This window comes from Fukomys damarensis, unplaced genomic scaffold (genome assembly GCF_012274545.1).
Source record: "Fukomys damarensis isolate Sample0158 unplaced genomic scaffold, DMR_v1.0_HiC HiC_scaffold_23, whole genome shotgun sequence".
Taxonomy (NCBI): domain Eukaryota; kingdom Metazoa; phylum Chordata; class Mammalia; order Rodentia; family Bathyergidae; genus Fukomys; species Fukomys damarensis.
This window is the reverse complement of record NW_022900935.1, coordinates 2,854,216-2,876,171: the sequence shown is the minus strand read 5'-3', so window position 1 is coordinate 2,876,171 and position 21,956 is coordinate 2,854,216. Positions and strand designations below refer to the sequence as shown.

Genomic DNA, 21,956 nt, shown 5'->3' with positions numbered 1-21,956 from the left:
GAGGGTAAATATTCCTGCCTACCAGGCAGGAGTGGTGGCAGAGGGCGTTTGGTGGGAAGGGATCGCGCATTTTCTCCTCCTCTGCAATTGGCAAGGACAAAGTTCAACTCAGTGTCCCAAGGCACTCGCACACCGGTCACAGGGAACATCAGACTCTCCTTGCTTTCCTGCGCATCTGCTGGAGTCTGTCTTTTTAGAGCTGGACGAGGCAGTGAAGTTGCATCCTCAAAGGGACTCAGATGCTGGCCGGGCAAGGGCCTTGGCTGGGGTCTCAGAGCTCAGCGCCTGTGCCTCTCTCCTGGCCTTGCCTCGGCCCTGTGCCTCACACCTGCCCCCCCAAACACCATCTCTGACTCCCGGAAGTGGCTTTCTACTCCCCTCTGTTCTCATCCCAGGCTGCTGCAGTGAGCTCCGTGACCCCTGGTCACAGACTCCCGTGTTCCACGGTGGACACCCTGGGCTCTCCTTCCACATGGACCATAGGCAGACAGGGCCTCCTGATCGCTCAGGATCCGGCCCTGTAGTGAACCTCACAGGAGCTTGGGGCCAGGCCGCTCACTGTCACATCCAGGCTCTGTCACTGGGTGTCTTGGTGAGCTCGGTAAGTTGCTTATCTTTGCTGGGCCTGAGTTTCCTCATCGGTATTGACAGGGTTCATGTGAGCTTTACGGAAAACACTGAGCCTGGCCTGGCACGGGCTGAGCACAGAGTAAACGTCAGCCATTCGGTCAGTGCTGTCGCCATCACCTGTTGCTATTACCCTGTCCGGTACCTTGGACCTCTCACCTTGCCATGTTCCTTGTGTCACCACGGGGCTCCTGCTGCAGCACCTCTGGTCCTGGATCGGCCCCACCCTCTAGTGACGGTAGAAAGCAGGCCATGAGGGGTGCAGCACCAGGGTTTCAGGGCCACAGACCTCCCAAGGGACCCCCGGCCAGCTGGAACCTCTGTGACAGGCAGCTAGACCCTGTGTCCTCCGCCTCCAGGAAGCCTTTCAGGGGCTTGGATCTCTGCTTGGTCACTCGCAGGCTGTGCGACCTTGGGCAAGCTGCTTTCTCTCTGTTTCCCCTTCTGTGGAACTGGAGTAACAGTTCCTCACCTTGCCAGCTGCCACGGGGGCAGAGCGAGAACGTTCACGGGGAGCTGGGTCTTCTATGAAGGCCTGGCTCATAATCGGTGTTGCTCGGTGGTGTCAGCTTTTGCTTCTAAGATGATGGTGATTGCTGCTCCTTGGCGTGAGTGAGGGAGCCTGGTCTCCTCACGTACAGCTGGGGAAACGGAGTCAGGGACCCACTTGAAGCGGGCAGCAGAAGCAGGACTGCTGAGTCCCAGGCTGAGCTGCTGTGCGGTGTGCTCTTGGTCTGTTGGCCCTTCACCGTGAGGTACTAGGGCTCTCAGGCAGCTGCCCAGCTCTCCTGGCTGTGCTTCGGCTCTGTGAACACCTGTAACCTCATCTGTAACCTAAGCCTGCACCTTAAATCACAGCCCGAGGAGCCGCGCTCCCCTGGCCACATATCACTTGTAATTAAGGGGCTGTCCCGGATAGCAGAAGTTTACCTTCTCCCAGAGCCACTAAATCCCGCTCCCAGTGGTGGAGAGGATAAAGCATAGGGCTGACCTGACGCTTGTCAGGTTTTAATGATGCACAGCAGCCCTGCCTGCCGGCCGGGTGCAGGGGGGCTGTGGCTGTGCTGGTCTGCAACAGGAGGGGAGCCCTGGGCGAGGGCCTTGGGGTGCTGCAGCCACCCGTCTGGGCAGTTCCAGGGAGCGCAGCAGTGTCTACCGCCTGGCTCAGGTGGGCACCGTGGGTCATTTCTTGAGAGGCTGCAGTGCGGCCCCAGAGCCAGGTAGGCTAGATTTATAGACGGCCATTCTGGCTGTGTGACCTTCAGTGAGTCATTTAATGTCTTTGGGTCTCAGTTCCTCCCCAACCCTTCCTCCCTTCCTCCCTCCCTTCCTTCCATGCGTCCTGGGATTAAACCCAGGGCCTCGTGCATGCCAGACAAGCGCTCTGTCACTGAGCTGTACCCCTAGCCCTTTCTAATTTTTATGCTGAAGCAAGTTCTCCGTAAGTTGTCCTGGCTGGCTTTGAACTTTCCGTCCTGCCTCAGCTTCCTGGGTAGCCAGGATTATCAGCGTTCTCTACCATGCTTGGCTCCTTAGTTATGAAAGTGGGAATCATAGAAATGCCTTTCTTCCTAAGCTTTGGGAGGGTTAAATAAATTACTATATTTAGAGTTCTTGGACGACGCCTGGCGTCTACAGCAGCGGACTGTCCTATGTTAGAACGCACCTCTGGAGTGGCCACTGGGAGAGAGTCGGACTGAGCCCCTGCAGGAGCAGGAATAAGGCAGCCACTCATACATAAGGCTGAGTCCAAGGCCTGGGACGTGAGAGAAAGGAGTGCACAAACTGCCAGCCTGCTTCCCTGCCAGAACTCGAGTTCCCCAGAGGGAAGGAAGGTGACCTTCTGCCGCGTGGCCCCAGGGCCGAGATGCAGGAAAATGCTTGACGTAGACAGGGTGACAGTCCAGGGTGACAGCTCTTCAGCTCCCCAGGTCACACGCAGCGTGGGCCTCGAAGGCTCAGCCTCCGTCCCCAGCTGGGGGCTCCAGGTCCCCATGGTGGGAGGGGACATGCAGAGGCTGTCCTTTATCGGCCCTCCGTCTCCTCCACCGTGAAGTGGGCATCTGGACCCCACCTGCGTCTTCCCCGCTGCTGCCAGGCCCCTCTGATGCCTCATGCTGTTCTCCTCCAGAGAAGCCTGGCGTGGGGCGCGCCCTTGATCCACAGATTGGCTCGCTGCCGCAGTGTCCCACACGCAGACAGGTGGCGCCTCTGTCTTCCCCACAGCCTTGTTTCCTGTAGAGTGGGCGTCTCCTTGCGACCTGAGTTCAAATCCTAGCCTGCGCTCCTTGTGGGCCATCAGGGACATCCCCTGACCTCTCCGAGCAGCCTGTCTTCTCACTGGTGTCCCCTGCCCTGCAGCGTGACAGGGGCCAAAGAGACGGGTGCAGGGACATGTGGGCCTCTGCAGGTTGTGCAGCAGGGGTGTGGGAGGAGGCTGGAAGCCTGTCCGGGAGCCAGGCTGCAGGCTGGGGCCTGTGGGGCCGATGCTGGGAAGTGACCGTCCTTGCTAGATGACCCATTCAGCTTCAAAGTGCTCCTCCGGGCTCTAAACCCATGTGTCTGCCCCTCCCCGAACTGGCTCTCAGTCCCTGACCCCTGCAGCCCAGAGGTCCATGCAGGAGGGCGGACAGCAGAATGGGCATCCGGCCACAGGCCCCAGCCATTCCATGCACTCAAGGCCACCGTTTCTGGCCTCTGAACATGTTCGTGTCCTGCGCGGAGGACCCTGGCCTCTCTGCCTTCATCCACTCAGCCTGGCAGCTGTCTCAGGTCCACACCGCCCATCCAGCTGCCCTCAGAAGCTCCAGCTGGCATGGGGCCCCTGGAGAGGTCCTTGGCCCTGTAGCCCTGGTGCTGCACCCCTGCTTTCTGCCATCACTGACTGCTGAGCAGGATCACGCAGCTCCCTGGGGCCTGGCACAGAGCATCTCCGTGGAGCCCTAGGTCCTGCCCCATCTCCCCCTTCCACCCCATCTCTCCGATTGGTCCCCATGTCCTTGGACAGGACCCAGGGTGGGGGCAGGGCTGTGACTGCCTGGCTTAGAGAGCACCAGCCGGGCTGTGTCACTTGTGCTTAGCAGATAGGGACACTGAGGCCCTGGGATATCAAATACCCTGCCAAAGGCCACATCCCCATGAGAGGCAGTGGAGTACCGTGGTCAGGTCCACTCTGTAGCCAGCTTCTGGCTTTGAGGCTGTTTCTACCCTTGCCGGACCTATGACCTTAGGCAAATCCTTTCGCAGGTTTCACACTTGGGAAATGAGGAAAGTAGTAATAGAACTTTCTTAGAAGGCCGTTTAAATGATATAGCAGGTGCTATGCAGAACTGTGCCTGGTGTATAGTAAATGCTCAGTAAACGTGAACTGCCTTTATTACTACTGGTTGCAGAACTGGGTAGAAAATTTATGTTTGAATCCGAAGCCCATACCTTTAGCCATTCCTGGACTCTCTGAGGAAGTCGGCGCCTTGTTTATGGTCCACTTAATGGAAGAGAGGGAGAATTCTCCAGCTGGGGATTATCCAGCCTCCTCCTTTTCTAGTTGGGAGGATGTGGGTCATTTCCATGCCCCTCACCCACAGAAGTAGGACAGGGGACAGGGAGGGAGTGGAAGGGCACTGGGCCTGCCCAGCATTGGCTGGTCCTCACAGCCTGGGGGTTTGGGGGCAGGAGGTGGGGGTTTCAGTTTATCTCTCTCTCTCTCTCTCTCTCTCTCTCTGAGCCCCAGATTCTCTGCGGCTCTGGCCTGGATCTCCACCTGCCTGGGCTTCTTCCTCAAGGCCTGGCTGTCTGGAGTCTGTGGCCACCGCAGTCCCCTGGGACCAGTTCGTGGGACCGGCCCTGCCCCAACGGGTGGCTCAGCCACTTAGGCACCAGGCAGGAGAGTGAGCTGATAATTTTCCACCCTAGCAGAGCCCTGGGATATAGAAGGAGCTGCAGCTCTGAACTGTAGCTTCCAGAAGCCTAGCTGGGGACCTTAAAAGGTCTCAGACCAGCAGTTTCCGTTTCTGACCAATCCCGCCCTCTGGCTGTCGTGAACACCAGCATGGCCTGGGTCTGCCTGGTGCCCCGCGTGGCCGTCCTCCGGAGTGGTGGAGTCGTGTGATCTCCATTTCGCTCAAGCCTGCAGGAGATCAGCAGGCCCTGGGGGGACAGCCAGGTCTGCTCAGTCCCAGATGTGGACCCTGGTCCTGCCGGCCTCCAAGCTCAGGGCCCTTTTCAGAGAGTCTGAGCAGTGAACGAATGGGTAGCAGTGAATGAGAAAACCAGAAATGGGCACAGGTGCACAGGAATGGGGGTCCTTTCCTTTCCCCCAGACTCCTACACTTGGGAGGGGCAAGCAACCCCGAGCGCAGGTTTGGAGCACGCAGTGCTCTGTCGGGGTCTCCACTCAGCCAGCATCCCTGTTCAGGTGACATCTGCAACACAGAGCCTTCATGTAAAGGAGCGGATATTTCCCTAGGAGCTAGGGTACCTTTTGGGGTACCAGCTCTGGATTGGGTAGTCCTGATGAGATGCCCCCTCACCCAGCTCTGTCACTCTGGTGGGTGTGTCCCCTAAACTCCCAGAGCCTCTCTTTCCTCATCTGTAACTGGCAGGGGCCATGTCTGCCTCCAAGGGCACCAGAGGGGGTCACGTGATCCGCCACAGACTGAGCACAGGGCAGGTGGGGGAGGGGGGCTTCATTCCTAGCTGCAGGCTGGGGGCAGAGAAAGGCTGCTCCCTGCCACACTGGGGGAACCAGACCAGCACCTTCCCACTTCAGTAGAGGTGCCTCACCTCGCTACATTGATCCGATTGTTAACAGTGCGCCCCCAATATCCTCCCTCCATCACTTTACCCCGAGAAGAATCGTCACCATCCTTCTGTGACTGAATAATGCCTTCTGGGGCCTCAGCATGCAACTTTTGAATTGGCTTACAATTTATCAGCAGCTCAGATAAAAACATTAATGACTCTGTGTAGCACACACCTTCACTGTCACCTCTGGGGCTCCCGAATGTCTTTCCCCCACCGCAGACCAGGATGTTCTGGCAGTGAAAATGACAGCCGTTCTTGCATTTCGATCTCTGCCAGAGGCCTGGGAAGGAGGTGGCTGCTTGGGGATGAGCTGGACGGCGCAGGGGAGGTGGGCCTCCGGTGCAGGTGGCTCTGGCTGTGCCCCTCCTCGTGGCCCCTCGCGCTGAAGTCCTGGCAGCCCCCCTGCAGGCCCCAAAGTGGGAGCACTGTCTTAGCTGCCACACCCTTAGGGGCCCTGAGACACAGAGGAGACCCAGAGCTGCGTGACCTCCAGTCCTCGGGTGGAGGGGCAGTGCACGAGTGACGAAGGGAGGGTCTCGTGATGTCACAGACGGGCCAAGACAATATGCAGATCTTAACTTTTAAAACCTGCCTTGAAATACTTTTGAAGGGCAGGGTCATGCAAGGAGGGGGCAGGAGTATAAGTTTTATTTATTTATTTATTTTGGTACTGGGGATCGGACTCCGGGACTTGCACTTTGGAAGCAGGCAGTGGAACCACTGAGCTAAATCCCCAGCCCAGGGAGCGTAAGTTTTAAACCTTATTCATTGTGCCTGTTTTTCTTTGTTTGCACACACACACACACACACACACACACACACACACACACAAAGGATTGAACTCAGGGCCTTACATTGTGCTACATTCCTAGTTCTCCATTTTTGTTTGTTTAGCTTTTGAGACTCACTAATTTGTTAAATTGCCCAGGCTGGGCTTGAATCCTCCTGCCTCAGCCTCCCAGAGTGCCGAGATTACAGGTATGCACTACCTCACCTGGCTGTGCTTCTTTTTTGACTGACTTGATTTACTGTTCACCATCATAGAAGATACTATTTTTTGATCATTCAGAATGTGCCAGGCCCTGGCCCAGAATATTCTGCTGTATGGATTTATCACATTTAACCCTCCCATCTGGGCCAAGGCCTGCCCTTCTCTGAACCAGGTCTCTGCCACGGGCTCAGTGGAGCTCCTGCTCCCAGGCTGGCAAGGCTCCTGGCTGGTGGGAGATACTGCCTGGGAAATGCTGTCTAGCTGGCCCCACACCATTCCAGACTGTGGTGAATGACAGGAGCCACGCTGCTCTGGGACAGAGAGAACCATTACTCTCAGGGGCCCGGAGCAAATCGTTCCTCTCTCTGAACCTCAGTCTCCTTGTCTGTGGTATCTGCCTTCCCCCGGTATCTGCAGGGGCCAGCTGCAGCTTCGATGCCCAGCCCCTTCTATAAATGACAAAGTGTTTGCCCATAACCCAAGCATACCTTCTCTTATACTCTAAATCATCTCCAGGTCACTAATGATACCTAATACAAGGCAAATGCTGCTTAAATAGTTGTTATGCTGTTTTGCTTAGGGACTAATGACGAGAATAAAATCTGTACATGTTCAGTGCAGACGCCATTATAAAAAATACTTGTGCTTCATTGTTGGTAGCATCTGTGGGTGCAGAAGCCACAGAAATGAAGGGTGAACTGTGACGCTGACCCATGGGCTTCTGGGGAGCCAGGTGCCTGCAGCTGTGCTCACCCCGGAAGCCACTCCTCAGGCTGGCATACGGTCCTTGGAGTGAACAGGAAGGCCAGACACTGGACGGAGACGGAGATAAGGAGGGCAATGCCATCTGTTATAGTGTAGATAGACAGGAAGCGTCCCTCAGAGGCTTGGAGGTGGGGCTTTGGAAGGTGATTGGGCCACGTGGGCACTGACCATTGGTAGGGCCTGACTGGCGGAAACAGGTCCCGGGAACTCTGTCTGCAACCTTGTGTTCTCCGTGAGGTGAACAGCTTTGCTCCCCACACACGCCCCACTCTGGTGCTCGGCCTCACCACAGGCCCAGAAGCAATGGAGCCAAGTGACCATGGACTGAAACCTCTGAAACCATGAGCCCTTATACGCCTCTCCTCCTTTAGGTTGTTTCTCTCGGGCGTTTTATCATAGCAGTAGAAAGCTGACTAATGCAGAGTCCAACTAACCCGTCTTCCCACCGTGTCTCAACCTGACCTAAGTTAAACCCCCACGAGTAGGTGTCCAGCCCGTGAGGCAGGTATCCAGCTCCCTCGAAAGCCTAGATTCTGGCCAGGAATTGATTTTGAAGATGGGGAAACTGAGGCCGTGAGAGGGTGATGACCCTGGGAGCAGGAGCTCCACTGAGCCCGTGACACAGACCTGGTTCAGAGAAGGGCAGGGCTTGGCCCAGATGGGAGGGTTACATGCGATCATCCATACAGCAGAATATTCTGGGCCAGGGCCTGGCACACTCCCTGACACGACCAGCAAGGGTGGGTGTACCTGCCCCTTAGGGGACAGACGGTGACAACCACCGGGACCGCGGAGCGGTGGCTCAGTTTTGATGGGTGCTGCTGTGCTGGGAAGAACCCTGCCCCCCATCCCCAGGGCTCAGCCTCACCCTGCAGCTGGGGGCATGGGGTGGTGTCCCTGCCCTGCCCTCCTGTCGCCTCAGTCTCCTGTGGAGTCCTCTGAGCCCTGCTGGTGACTCCGTGAGTGGGATCCGGGCAACCGCTGCCCCCTCCATGACTGGCAGCTCCGATGGCTGCTGCTTCCCAGGGAGAAGCCACGGGTCTGCTGGTCCCCAGACAGGGATGCAGAGCAAGGGAGTCTCAGTTGGCTGGGAGCACCCCACTCACTCACTGGGGACCCTCAGGCCATATGTGCACCACTCTGGGCCTCAGGCTCCTCACCTAGCAGATGGGGAAATAGACTCACAGGCGTCAGAGCCGGACACAGGCTGGGGCCACCTGGTCCAGACCCTCTTAGTACAGAGAGGTGAGGCGCTCCCTGCTCAGGCTGCTTTGGGGGCAGAGTGGGCAGTGTGGGCTTGGGGTGGAGCGACCTTTGAAGAGTGGCCTTGGTCTCAATGCCTCAGCTGCTGTCCAACGCTGCCTCCAGCAGTGTGACAGAGCCAACCAGGAGCCAAGGTCCCTGGGTCCTGGCCAGGATTGAGCATGATGTATGAATACCATGCCAGAGGGAATCTTGCCTGGGGATGCCCTGAATTTCCGGGGTCAGCCTTACCCTGCATCTGGCAGCAACAGAGAGCTGCCTGATACCACAGGAAGACTTTGTGATCTCAGCTGTGTGGCCTTGGGCGAGTCACTTGTTATCTCTGTGCATCCCCCCTCCACAATCTAGCTGCTATTACCTGGCACACAGTACATGCTCAACGAATATTTCATAAACAGATTGTCGAGTGCACACGTCTTGTCACATGAGGAACCCTTCAAGATGCAAACTGAGATTTGTTCCTTGCTAGTTCCCATCTGAGGCCCTAGAAGGTTCCCGGCTCAAGTGTCAGAGGAGCCAGCCAAGGCACTGTGAGAGCCAGTGCCACCTCCGTGGGATCAGTGTCCCTCTGGAGGCCTGGCCTTTGGAGAATTTCAATTTCCCCGGACCAGGGGTTTGCATCGGTTGCTGACAACAGCAGGCTTTGCTTCTCTGGTAAATATTATTTGATGAGGAAATTTGATTCCCTGGAGCCCAGCGTCCCAGCCTTCCTGCGGTGGAGCGGGCAGAGTGAGCCTGGCAAGAGAGTGAGAGCTGGGGTGGCCCTGAGACTGTTCAGAGCAGCACCCCTGTTTTACAAATGGGGAAACTGAGGCCGGAGTGGGGATAACTTGCCGTGGAACGACCCGGCGAGAGACAGATGCTAGTTATTATCCCCACTTTACAGACGTATAAATGGAGGCCAAGGTGAGAACTCAGGGCCCTGTGCCCAGCCCCACGCACTTTCTCATTTATCTCTGGCCCTTCGCCGTCTCCAGATGGCCTCGGGTGGGGCGGGGAGGAGCCTCTGGGAGGGCAGCAGGGCTGTCCCGCCCCAGCCCCGGGCTCATGGTCCCCACAGGGACACCTCTGATGCCCTTGCCCCACGGGGGTCTCCCGCAGGCTCTTGGCTGCAGGCACAGCCCACTTCCCTCCTTGAGTCCTTGTCAGGCCACTGAGCCTAGACCCATGAGGCTTGTGTCCCTCACCCACCTTACGGAAGTGGAGACTGAGGCCCAGAGTCCCCTCGCTTCCCTGGGGCCTCTCAGCCCTCCCTCCGTCACTCATGCATGCTGGGTCAGAGCCCCACCGCCGCCAGGTCCACGAGGATCCGGGATGAGGTGGGCTCGGCGCCCCTCCCAGCTCAGGGCCCAGGGCGGGCAGGAGGAAGGTCACGCAGAGGAGGTCATCCTGGGCCAGGTCCTGCAGCCACATCTGGCCTGGTCTGGTATTGTGCCGCTCCAGGGCAAGGGCAGAAGAGGGAAGAGGATCCGACACCAGTGCAGCAGGCTCCCAGGATGGGGGCTCTGACATGTTCTGTGCACACTCACAGGTACACGCTCACACACACACTCACACCCTTCCTCCCCATGACGCTGGGGCATCGATCTGTACTCACCCATGACATTGAGGAAGATATTCCCCGAGGCCAGGACCACCTTCTCCCTGGTGGCGCGGTCGTAGATGCCCACGTGACACTCGTAGGGACCGTTGTCTGAGATCCGGACCTCGGGCAGCCTGAGGGGAGGAGGCAGAGGACATGGTGAGTCCCGGCGTGGCGGGGCAGGAGGGGCAGCGCTCCGGGAAACCACCCTAACGTCCGCCCACTCTTGCAGCCTCCGTGCAAGACTATGGTGCCCGCTGCCTCTGCGCTGGGCCTGCGGAGGAGCAACAACCCCTGGAGCGCCGACCTCACGCAGGCCCGCGGCCAAGTCTACACCCAGGGGGCCTGGAGCAGTCCCTCAGCTGTTGGGTGGATAATGCGCCACAGTGCAGCGTGAGGAAGAGGGAAGAGATGTCACACTCAGCGTGCGGCCAGCACACGGCCTGGGCCCGCAGTGGGCGCGGCCTCACTCGTCCCCTGGACAACGTCCGACAGATCAGTACTCCCGCTTCATAAGCAGGGAAACGGAGGCACAAGAGTGGGTGTGATGCCCCTGCTCCACACAGCTGATAGGAACTAGATGATTCAATCCGACCTCCGGTGTCCACACCGCCCGGGGACACTGCAAAGGAGGACAACGGAACTCTCTTCCTGGAGCCCTCACCCCAGGGACAGGGAGTGAGAGGGGCCGGTCTCGGTGCTGCAGCCTTGTAGGCTCTTCCTCTACAAGGCCGCAGAGCAAGTAGTTTAGGCTCTGCTGCCCGCGCGGTCTGTGTGGGAGCTGCCCGACCCTGTCCTGCGGCTCAAAGACAGCCCCAGACCATGAGGTCTGGAGCCGCGGGCTGGGCTCGCATCCATCTTCGTTTATGATCACTGCAATCTGAAGTTCAGATAATTCTGGTGCACCGTGAAACAGTCTGGTTTTCTTTCCTCCCTCAACCATCTGAAGATGTTAAAGACATTCTCAGTTCACAGACTGGGGCAACCCAGGCAAAGGGCCGATTTGGCCACACCCTGTCGTTTGATGGCTCCTGTTCTAGATCTTTCCACGGGGCTACACGGTCAGGCCGCGCTGAAGTGAGTCTGTATGTTGTTCTCTCACCCCATGAAAGAGGTGAACAGAGTGGCTGGCTCCTTCCTGACTCCTCCACTGAAAGACAAGTCTTAAAAGCTTTAATGTGATGCCTGAGAGAGTTTCACGTTCAAATTCTGCTCCTGTGTTTGCAGCCATGAATGTCAGGGAAGTCACGCTGCCTCCATCTCCTCATCTGAAAAATGGTGGGGACTTAAAGAGATCCCGTCTCAATATGAAAAAGCAAAAACAAAAAAAATTTTTTTTTAAACAGGCAAGGGATGTAGCGCAGTGTAAAGGCGCTGGGTTCAGTCCTCAGCACTGCATAAAAAAATAAAAAAAAAAGTGAGACTCCATAGGAGTGCGGTGAAGATTGGCTGCGACATGTCACAGGAACGTGTGCAGGAACTCTGTGCCCAAGCGGACAGAGGGCCCCCACGTGTCTGGTGTCCTGTGGTGTCCTGCGGGGCTGGGGAGTTCCTGGCCAGTGGGATCTGGGGAACTGCAGAAGCCAGGTCACCGTTGCATGGAGGACGTGTGGGTGACCCCCCACGCGAGTTTCAGCCTGTGGTAGTTCCAACTTAAGAGTGCTGTGGGTCTTGTGGGTCTTAGAGCTTCTCCAGTGATGACAGAAAGCCACAGTCTGCTGAGCTTCTCTCTGTCAGCTGCCTCTGCTGAGCTGTTTCCTCAGCCTCCCCCAGCCCATCCCTGCCTCCCACCTCCTTTTCCTTATGACTCACTCTGCCCCTAGCCTCGCCCCCTCCTCTTGCTGCTGTCACTTGGAGCCCAGCCAGTCCCCAGCACCCCTCCCCTCCGCACCGCCCAGCGCAGATTAGCATAAACAACACCCTCATTTGCATAGAACACATAGAGGTTGACATCTGGTCTCCCCGCTGTCACTGAAGAAAGAAGCGTCCTGCTTGTCAGGGGAATCTTTTGGAGAAAACGCTGCCACCTCCTCCACTCATCCTCCCAGAAGAAAGCACAGTGACAGTGGGAACAGCAGGGGACCCGTCTCCCTCAGGAACAATTTCCTATGTTTGTAACTCAGCCAGACTGAAAACGTAGTCTTCTTGCTGGGCCCTGTTACTGAATGACAGTCACCTGGAGCGACATGTTTAGACGACACTCACAGATGTCTGTTAGAGAGGCAACCTGCTCAAGTGACTTTCGTAGGAGGCCAGTGCAGGGAGCATGTAAAGAAATAGTCTCAAGGGGACCGTGTAGCTCCCCGATGACGTCATAAGAGAATAATGACACAGCTGACTCACAGGCGGATCTGTGCAGGTGACCGTCACATAGGTGATATATGCAGATGTGTTTACATGACAGCAATGCAGGTGACATGCTTAGGATGGCCACGCTGATGACACGCCCAGGTGACAGTAAAATAAGCCATCTGCCTGGTGGCACAAATGGGGACGCCACGCAGATGGTGTAGAAGACAGCTCAGGGGACACGTGGGTTGGTGGCTTAGGCAGAAGACGGCAGCCTGCCTGAGACCGTATCTACAGCACAACATGCCCTGTCCCTCCCACCCCTGCGCCCCTTACCCCGGGCTCTCCGGCACAGGAGTGGCCCGGCCTCGGCCACTAACCCAGGTCACAGACGAGCCGTCATCCTCAACACTTGCCCCGTCCACCTCCCCAAACTGTCAGTGCTCAAGTCCCAGATGTTTCCTCTGGTGCATCATGTGGAGGCCTGGGGTTTGCCGGGCTTTCTTACCTGCCAATCTCCCTCCTGAGCAGCTCTCAGGTACGATCTGGGTCTTTTCAAATGCAGATGAGAGCAGTGGTTCTCAGACCGAAATCCTTCCCAAAGCCTCTCAGCAATTGAGATAAAAACACCAAGGATCCCCCTCCTGCGACACTGGCTCCTCCTCCACATCTGGCCCCAGCTCCCGACCTTCCCTTGGCCACAGTGGCCTCCACCCACCCCTCACAGTGCCAGGTTCCTGTTCGGTTCAGATAACATTTTTATCTTGGAACTCAGAGTTACAGAAAAGCAGCCGGATCACAGAGAACCCTGTACCCCTGGGCCTGCCTCTGTATCGCCACCATCTTACCAGCCCAGGCACAGCTCTGTCCCCTCCCCACTCCCAGGCAGATTCTGGTTCTCCTGTGGGATCCCACAGCTGCCGGCTCCCAGCTTTGATTCGGGCCAATCTGCCTCCTCTGTGCGCCTCATCAAAACCTGAGCTTCTGCCCGCACTCTTGTCCTGCTAAAGTGGATTACGCGGCCCAGAGACTCCCTTCCCCAGAAGCGAGTGGCATCGATCCGCACGCTGGATAGAAGGCCTTCCTTCCGCAGGCAGCAGGGATCGAGGGGGTGGGGAAAGGCTCCCTCTCACCAGCAATGGGCCAAGATCAATAAACTATTAATAACTGCAAAGGTTTCTGCGGAGATCAGTGTAATGCGGTTTAGCAGCTCGAGTTCACCCACACTGACAGCGTCTCTGAAGGGCGAGTAATTGTGCTTTTGAAAAGCTGGGCACTGGAAGAGCGGGGCCCCGTGGGCTGTCCCTGCTGGCACCTGTGCCTCTGCCTGCCCAGGGGGAGCCAGGCGAGGGCTGCTCACTGTGGCTTCTGCAGGGCCTGGACTAGGATGGAGAGGGTGGAGGGCCGTCCCCATGCTACGTAAGTAGTTAGACTTAGTGGGCACGGTGTCGTGTCCAGGCCCAGCCTTGAGGTGGGGCAGGGTTGGGATGGCTGCAGAGAGGCGTGGATTACTTCCAGCCTTGCCTGCGCTGTTGGCTTTGCTTGGGCCACTTTCTTTTTATATTTTGGTCAGCATGGCAAGCCTCTAGCCATCTTTCTATGCCCAGTCGTTTAGCATAGTGGTTAGAAGCACAGAATTTGAAGGCTGATCAACGCATGAGCCCCAGCTCAGGCCCAAAACCTGCTTTGTGACCCTGAGGAAACTCACACGACCTCTGTAAGCCTCAATTTCCCTACCTTCTCTGGGGACTGTTGGGAAGAGAACGGATACTTCAAGGGTTTAGCCAGACGCCAGTGCAGCGGGCGTGTCCAATGGCGCAGAATCCCTGGATGCCTAGAGCTCCCCAGGTCTACCTCAGGAGGCTCCTCCGCCAGGCAGGCTGCTCTGATTGACCAGCGCGTGCGCGGAGCTCTCCTCCTCCTATCCGGCTGCGTCAGTCAGGAAGAGCACTTGGCTGCCGTCACCTGTCAGAACGCAGTGGATCTTATCTGTCTTCCCAGGCGGGTAGCTCTGCAAGGCAAGCTGGCCCGGGGTAGGTTCCCAGAGCACCTGTCATAAGAAGGAAGCCAGCAGAAACCGCCGGGTCCAGCAGTGAGGAGTCTGTGGTATGCCACGGGGTCTTCTGGCTTCTCCGAGCTTGAATGTCTTCATCTGTTCAAGGAGTGTTTAACACCTGCCTGGTGGGATTACAGCCACAGGGAGGGGTGGCCAATGTCTGGGGATGTATAGTGGGAGGCGTCGTACTGGGCATGTCCGCGATGTCACCGAGTTCTTTCTGTTGCTGCTGCACTGGGGCCCTGTCTAAGACGCACTGGGATTCTTACTGTATGACAATGGAGATATTGCTTTCCCCATCGTGCAGGGAGGAAACTGGAGCACAGAGAGACGTAGTAATAGGACTGAGATCACAGAATAAGCAGGCAAGGGTCTGGATTTGAACCCAAACCCAAGGGATCATGCTCCACCCCTCCTCCACGCTGCCCCAGCTCCTCCTGCCCCAGCAAATCAGTGGGAGCTGCGGGTATCTCTTTGCAGCTGTCTCTGCCGCACCTGACTATTTCTATTCTGAGCCTCGCTGCCTCTCCAGGTAACAAGAGCCATATGCTTCCTCCCTCCCTGCTGGGAGGAACAGAATGGCCTCTTATTTCCCTAAATCCCCTTCTCCAAGCTTCGGGAGGGCCCCTTAATTCTGGTGCCTGGGGTTTGCTGAGCTGGTCAGGTGTACATTCTCCATACTCGGCAAGATTTTACAGCTTCTGATCGTCCTTCGCTTCTTGGCTCTGTCTTTCCACTGGGAAGAGTCCTAGATTCTCCCAGAATTGAGGCAGTGGACTTGGCAGAGGGTTGGGGCTGGAGGAAGCGGGAATGGTTCTGTGACTTACTTTCCCTATACTGCCGGGGAATCAGGAGAGTCAATATTTGACTTTGGCCGCACGCCCCACTGTGAGCTGATGAATGTGCAGGTGCGTTTAGAACCCAGCCTAGTGTGCTGGAGGCACTTGCCATGTTCTTTCTTCTACACTGTTAACGGATTAAACATTTAAACAAATTAGTGAGCACCTACTACGCACCGTGGGCTGTCTTCAATGTTACACACGTGGTGAGGGGCAAGACAGACAAAACAAAGCTGGAATGGCCAGACTGTAAAGTTATCTTCTCCGTGAAGTCTGTGTATGCACCTCTCTCTTCCTCAGAGGGAGGAGGGAGGAGGGAGCACGTGAATCAACTTGCTTGGGATCAAGGTCTTCGTGACAAACGTCAGTCTCACCTTGCTGGGCCTTGGGGTTTCACAGCTTGTTAAGTTATCTTGGCCTGGTGCTCAGTGTTCCCTGGGGTAATTGACTTTTTGTTTTATTTTAAATTTTGCTATTAGCTCCATTAAATTGACAAGCAAGAAGCCGAACATATTAAAGGTTACACATCTGACAAGTTTCAACCTGTCAAAACCATCACCAGACTCGAGATAATGAACACATCCATTGTACCTGAGTCCCTGCTGCCTTTTTGTAACCTCATGCACCCCATCCCCAGGCAGCCACTGACCTGCTTCCTGTCACTGTGATGCAGGTTACCTAGGACATTATATAAATCGCACCACAGAGTGTGCGCAATTTCTTGCTTGGTTTCTCGGTTAACTTTCTGCTACTGTAATGAAATACCAGAGCCAATGACCTTAAAAAGGAGAAAGGTTTATTTTGGCTCGCAGTTTCAGACTTCTCAGCTGATGGGCTGGTGGTAGGACCTCGTGGGGGAGCGTTTGGCAAAGCAAAGCGGCTCATCTCACAGCAGACATAAAGTGAGGAGGACTGGGGTCCTGCTATCCTCTTTGAGGGCCTCCCACCGTCTTCCCACAGTGCCGGCCTATGGACACTGCTTTTCCTTCCCAGCAGAGGCCTGGATGGGGGTCTGTGCAGCTCTGGAAGACACAGCCCGACTGACTCCCAAAGTGCTCACCCAAAGGCCTGGAGCTGCTGCGCAGAGTTAGTGCAGAGGCTCACGCTGGGATGGGCTCAGGGGTGAAACCTAGTAGGCTGGAGATGCAGGCACCACAAAGCCAAATCAAAGAAGGCTTGGGAGTCGGGTAGAGCGGAGGGTTTCTCTATGACCACGAGGGTCCATCCAGCCTGTCTGGCCTCTCCTCTCCCAATTTATTCCCGTGGCTTCCACTCACTGCAGCACCAAGCCCAGTCTGTCCACAAACTCAGACCTGGCCAGGAGGGAGGAAGGGACGATGGAGGGAGGAAATGGTGAGTGGCCTCGCATTTCCTGCCAAAATCCAGCAGCTGAATGAGGAGACTCTTCAGGACCAAACTTGTATAACCTGCCCTGTTTAAAAAGCATTTTGTAATTCAAACGTCTTCATTTATATACACAGTACCTCATTCTGGGCTCACAGAGAAGATTCAGGTAGTGATGGGTCCTTTGAGGCTCTGCTTTAATGAAGAGATGAGAGAGGCTTTTCATTTGTCTACCCATTGTTTGCATGGAAACAGAGCTTCCGAGGGGCCGGGAGGAGTTCTTCCTTACAAGTAGGTTAAACACACCTCCTGCAGTCCCCTGTGCCTCCTCCCCGCTGGAAGGGTCCCAAGTGTGAAGTCACGAAGTTCCACTGTTCCGCATCCACCCTGCTTTCCAGATCGGCGGCTCCTTTCCTGTACAGCTGCCCTGATTTCTCCCTCCCTCAAACACCTGCTCCCTCCCAAGTTCAAGGTCATCCCCTTTGGGGTTGGGGTGTTTGCAGACTGCGTGTTCCACCTCAGCCCAGCCATGATGCAGAGCTAATGAAAACGACCATAAAATCTCTGGCAGCCCTGGGTGCTGTGAGGCTGCTCGCTAATAAGAACCTTGGAAAAGAAAGGCTGGGACGAGGTCCCTGCCCTTGTCCTTCTGCCCCTCTTCTCACACCTGTGCATTTTGCAGAGCCCGGCTGGGAGCTGTGTGGCCCAGGCACCCGGTCTCACACCTGCTCAGCCAGCCCCGACAGCTCTCTGTCCCTGGCTGTCCTTGTGGTGTCTTGTTTTCCCCGTGCACAGGCCGCAGGCGACCACCTGAACCCTCCAGGTCCAGGGAATCCCTGGGCCACTAGTAGCAGCATTTGTGGCAGCCTGGGAAGTGGTCCTGGGGTGGTGGGTGGAGACAGACCAAAGAGGGCTGCCCTGGGCTTGTCTGGGGATGGATCCTCTCTGCAGGACGCCCCCGGCGCTGGCCTGTGGAGCACAACCTTGAATGTGCACAGGGCTCATTGGATGCACCTGGCAAGGCTGGGGTGGAGCCTGAGGCTCTGTAACAACTTCCTGGGGAGGCTTGGGTGCTTGTGGACCAGCGGACCCCTCTAATCTCTGGTCCTCGGTCCTCCACCCTCCCCTTGGAGGGAGGACTCATCTTGCCCCACCAGACTGGCTGGTGTCTTCTTTATTGACTCCATCAAAGCCGAGTATCTTAGGAGCCTAAACAGCAGAGATGGCTTGAGGACACTTGAGGACAGGCTTTGCAGCTCCGGGGGGGGCTTTTGAGCCACCAGAGGCTTCCATACAGCTGACCATGGACAAGCAGCACCACTATGCTTTGGGGCCTCCTGGACCCACCCTAGACCTGCCCACCTTTGCCCTCCAGCTCCTCACCAGCACTGGGGATTGAACCCAGGGCCTCCACACTGAGCTACAACCTAATCCCTTTTGTTTTTGTTTTTGTTTTTTTTTTTTCAGTTGACACAGGGTCTTACCAAGTCACTGAGTTGCCCAGGCTAAGCTCAGACTCAGAATCCTCCTGCTTCAGCCTCCCAGAGTGCTGGGATTACTGGCATGCGCCATCACACGCAGCTGTCCCCTCGCTTTTGAGAGCACCCAGACCTCTGCAGGGATGCCTGGCCTCCTGGAGGGGAGTCTGTGCTGAAGTCCTGCCTGGGAGGTGGACCCAGACTCCACAATAGGCCAAGGGCAAGGTGTCCTGTCATGGTGTGGACAGGACTAGAGTCACCCACAGAGGTAAGATCAGTGTCACCTCCACAGTGGTACCCATACAGCCCGGCACAGCCCACATGCAGAGGGAATCTCCGCCCCTGGGTGCACAGGCACAGAAAATCTGAAGTCCAGATTCGATCTCCTTACCTCCTTTTGCCCAGTCCCCGATTTTCTCCCCCAACAAGCCTTTCCCAGAGATACTCAGAGGGTGCAGCCCACGGCAGAGAAGCAAATGGTCAACACGGTTCGTTCAGCAAGAGGACTGTCCTAGGGCCCAGGCTGTCCACAGAGGAGCTTGGTCCCTTTGACATCAGCCCCACAGTATGGTCTGGGGGATCCAAGGCTCTCCCAGCCTTAGTACTGAGAGACCTGTGTCCCGGGAAGACCCCAGCCCCAGACCACTCAGGACAGCTGAGCACCTGCGTGTAACAGGAGAGGCACTAACGGGAGAGGGGAACAGCCTGCCCCAAGGCCGGAGCGTGCAAACTCTGCATGGCCAACTCTGGCCACCTGGCCAGGTGACTCCTCAGGGAAATGGGTGGATGCGGGTGACCTGCGGATGGCGTGACGGGGCCCGGGCACAGAGGGAGGTGCATAGAGGTGCTCAGGGCTCTGCAGCTGTGTCCTGTGAGCCAGTCTCCATGAGCAGGGCTTTCTGAGACAGAAACATCTGCTGTGCCTTTCAGGACTCCAGCATTTGAGCCCAGCTGCCCCAGCCCAATAGGAAAGAGTCCCAGGAAACTGCTCAATGGGGTGGGAGCCGCAGCAGGGATCCTGGCGGGCTTCCCCCACTCCCTGTAGAGGTGGAGGACAGCCTTCCCACGCCCGCTGCGGGTTTGCAGAAATAAGCCGAAATGGGCAGATCAACAGGAGAGGAAGTCACATCAGTTTCTAATGAGTGCAGCTGAGGCAGAAGGGCTGCAAGTTCAAGGCCAGCCTGAGCACCTTAGGGAGACCCCATCTCAAAGACAGAGAAAGAACAGGGGAAGGGGGGGAGGGAAGGAGGAGGGAAGGGAGGAAGCGGGAGAGGGAGATGATTTACTGTTGTGTACGGGGCTCGGAGGCCCACACGGCGTTTTCACAGGGGAGGCGGGGGATGAGGGCAATTCTGAGGGCAACAACTGACTTTAGGGAATTGAATGGGCTCACTACGCTGTCTTTTGTACATGATTTCTTTTGGCAGCTGAGGGGGCCCTGGAGACAGCTCATAGCTTGGCACAGTCTGCATGGGAGACAGTCCTTGCTTAGGCAGGTAGGAGATGCCAGAGAAGAGCCTATGCCCATCTCCGCGGCACTGGATCTTGGGGTGACAGGTCCTGGACTCCCTTACCCACCGGCTGGGGAGCAGGTCGGGTCTGAGGTTACCTGGCGGCACTGAGATGCACCAGGTGTGTCTGGGGTATCCTGACGGCTGGGTCGGCAGGGCAGAGGCCAGAGCCCCCCTGGCAAACCTGGTTGGTCCCGTGAGTCCCAGCCGCCCGTCCTGAACATCCTGTGTTCCTGGTGGGCACTGCTGTGCCTGGCTGGGCCTGAGGCTTTGAGTAGCAGCCAAACAGGGCAGGAAGGGCCAAGAGGGAGAGTAGGCCAAAACATGGGGAACAGCTAACTGCAATCCCAGTGCCCTAGGAGGCTGAGGCAGGAGGATAGAAAGTTTGAGCCCAGCCTGGGTAACTCAGCCACTTAGCAAGATCCTGTCTCAAAAAAAATTTTTTTTTTTTTTTTTAAAAGGGCTAGAGATACAGCTCAGCATGGGGACCCTGGATGCAATTCCAGAATTGCAAAAAAGAAAAGAAAAGAAAATGACAAGAACAACAAAAACACCTCAGGCCCCAAACAATGCCCTTCCTCCACCTCTGTTGTTGACCCCGCCCCTGACTCCTGTCCCTACCTCCCCTCCAGATGCCTCTCTCTCCTTCTGACCCCCTGTTCTCTGTCCCCTCCTCTCCAGGCCTCTCTTGCTCAGCCTCTGGCTGCTGCCATGGAAACCACTTCCTCCTCCAGGTCGTGATTGATTCATTTATCCCCTGACCGGCCAGGCTGCTCAACCCTCAACCCCAGGTCTGGGCTGCAGTGGCAAGGGCGGGAGGGGCCCGTGCCTGGTGGGGGCTCCTTCTCCTTCGTCTTTCACCCAGTGCCATCCTGGGCCCTGCAGCCAAGCACAGGGTGTGGGGCATGAATGAGCCCAAGAGAAAAAGACTCAGGGCCGAGGGGTATGGACACCAGGCAGCTGGCCAAAGAAAATCAGGTCAACAAGGCAGTGGGCAAAAGCAGAGGCTGGGGGCACGTGGCTGCCATCTTCCAATCCCGCCTGTGCCCTTTTCCTGGGTGGCAGGGGAGCTCTGGCATGAGCCCGCGACCGTTGGCTTGGACTTGGGTTTGTCCTCAGCAAGAGAGGGGGATCTGCACCCCCAGCTCCCCACCCTTCCTCCACGCTGACCCTGTTCAGCGACCACTGTGAGAGAGGTCAGAATTAGGTCACGTGCCCTTGAGATTCTAGGGGGCAAGGCCTGCCTCCCTCCTCCAGGTGCCAGTCGGGGATCACAGAGCACCTCGGACACCAATCACCCACCCCTCCCCACACCCCAGACCGTTGCAGTAATGGCAGCGACAATAACAGTAGCTGACGCTTCTCTGGAAGTTTCTAGGGGTACCCAGATTTAATATGCAAGTGCGGACTGATTAGGGACAAGCTGTTTAATGCCAGTGCCTTGATTTCCGTGTCTGTAAAACCCACTTAACCCTCACAACAACCACGTGAAGTAGGTGTTGATTTTCCCGACATTGCAGTTTCACAGTGAGGAAACTGAGGCATGGGGATGTTGTCTGTGGCTACTGACTCATGTTACTCAGCCTGAGGATGTCAAAGCTGGGTCGAGCCCTAGCCCTGGGCCCCAGAGGAGAAGACTGCTGCGTCTGAATGGCCGGCCCCAAATTCAGGTGTGGTAATGCAAGTAATGGCGTCAGGAGGTGGAGACGGGGGAGGGCTGATCAGAGTTCAATTCCTGCCCTTAAAGAATGACTTCACAAGCGCAAGGACTGGAGTTCGATCCCCAGCACCCACCCCCCACCAAAAAATTGTTCTAGGCAGCAGCTCAGTCTCTCCCACCACAGAGTGCACCTACTACCTGGCTCCCAGAGGAGGAAGACAGCTCCTGGTAAGAAACTTTTTTTTTTTTTTTTTTTTTTTTTTTTTTGCCCAGAACTGTATGGAATGAGACATTGGGTCTGAGGTCCAGCAATGTCCAGCAGGAATCCATCTCTTGAGTCCCTCTAATATGGAACCGAAACACCCAGAGGCCCAACTATTTAACCACAGTTGGACAAAAGGATCAGAAAAGCGCTCACAGAGCTGGTTCTGGAGCCCGAGGAGGAAAAGCAGGTAGTCAGCATGTTTGAGCACTGTGATTCAGAGAAGCCGTGTGTGTACGGGGAGCTCAGCCGGCCCGGCCCATTGGAGTGGCTGCCAGCCAGCCTGGCTTTCTGCAGGGGAAAGTGCAGGGGAAATACCCTCAGGTCCAGAATAGACAGAAGTCAACGCATATCCCTTCACTTAGTACCTGCCACCACCTGACAAGATCAGAGAGCTGAACCACATTTAACAAATTAGGAAACTGAGGCCCAGGGAGGCTGAGCAATTTGTACAAGATCACACAGCTAATAGCTGGGGCAGGAACT

The 21,956-nt window shown here is 56.5% G+C and overlaps 1 protein-coding gene across 2 annotated transcripts in view; it reads right to left on the bottom strand.

Annotated features, from left to right (window-relative positions):
• Igsf21 (immunoglobin superfamily member 21) overlaps positions 1-21,956 on the bottom strand; it is a 210,529-nt gene that overhangs the window by 20,431 nt on the left and 168,142 nt on the right. For both annotated transcript variants that reach the window (XM_010614201.1, XM_033767970.1), the window contains exon 4: positions 10,047-10,165. In XM_010614201.1, coding sequence (XP_010612503.1) covers positions 10,047-10,165 — 119 coding nt within the window. The remainder of the gene's footprint in view (positions 1-10,046; positions 10,166-21,956) is intronic.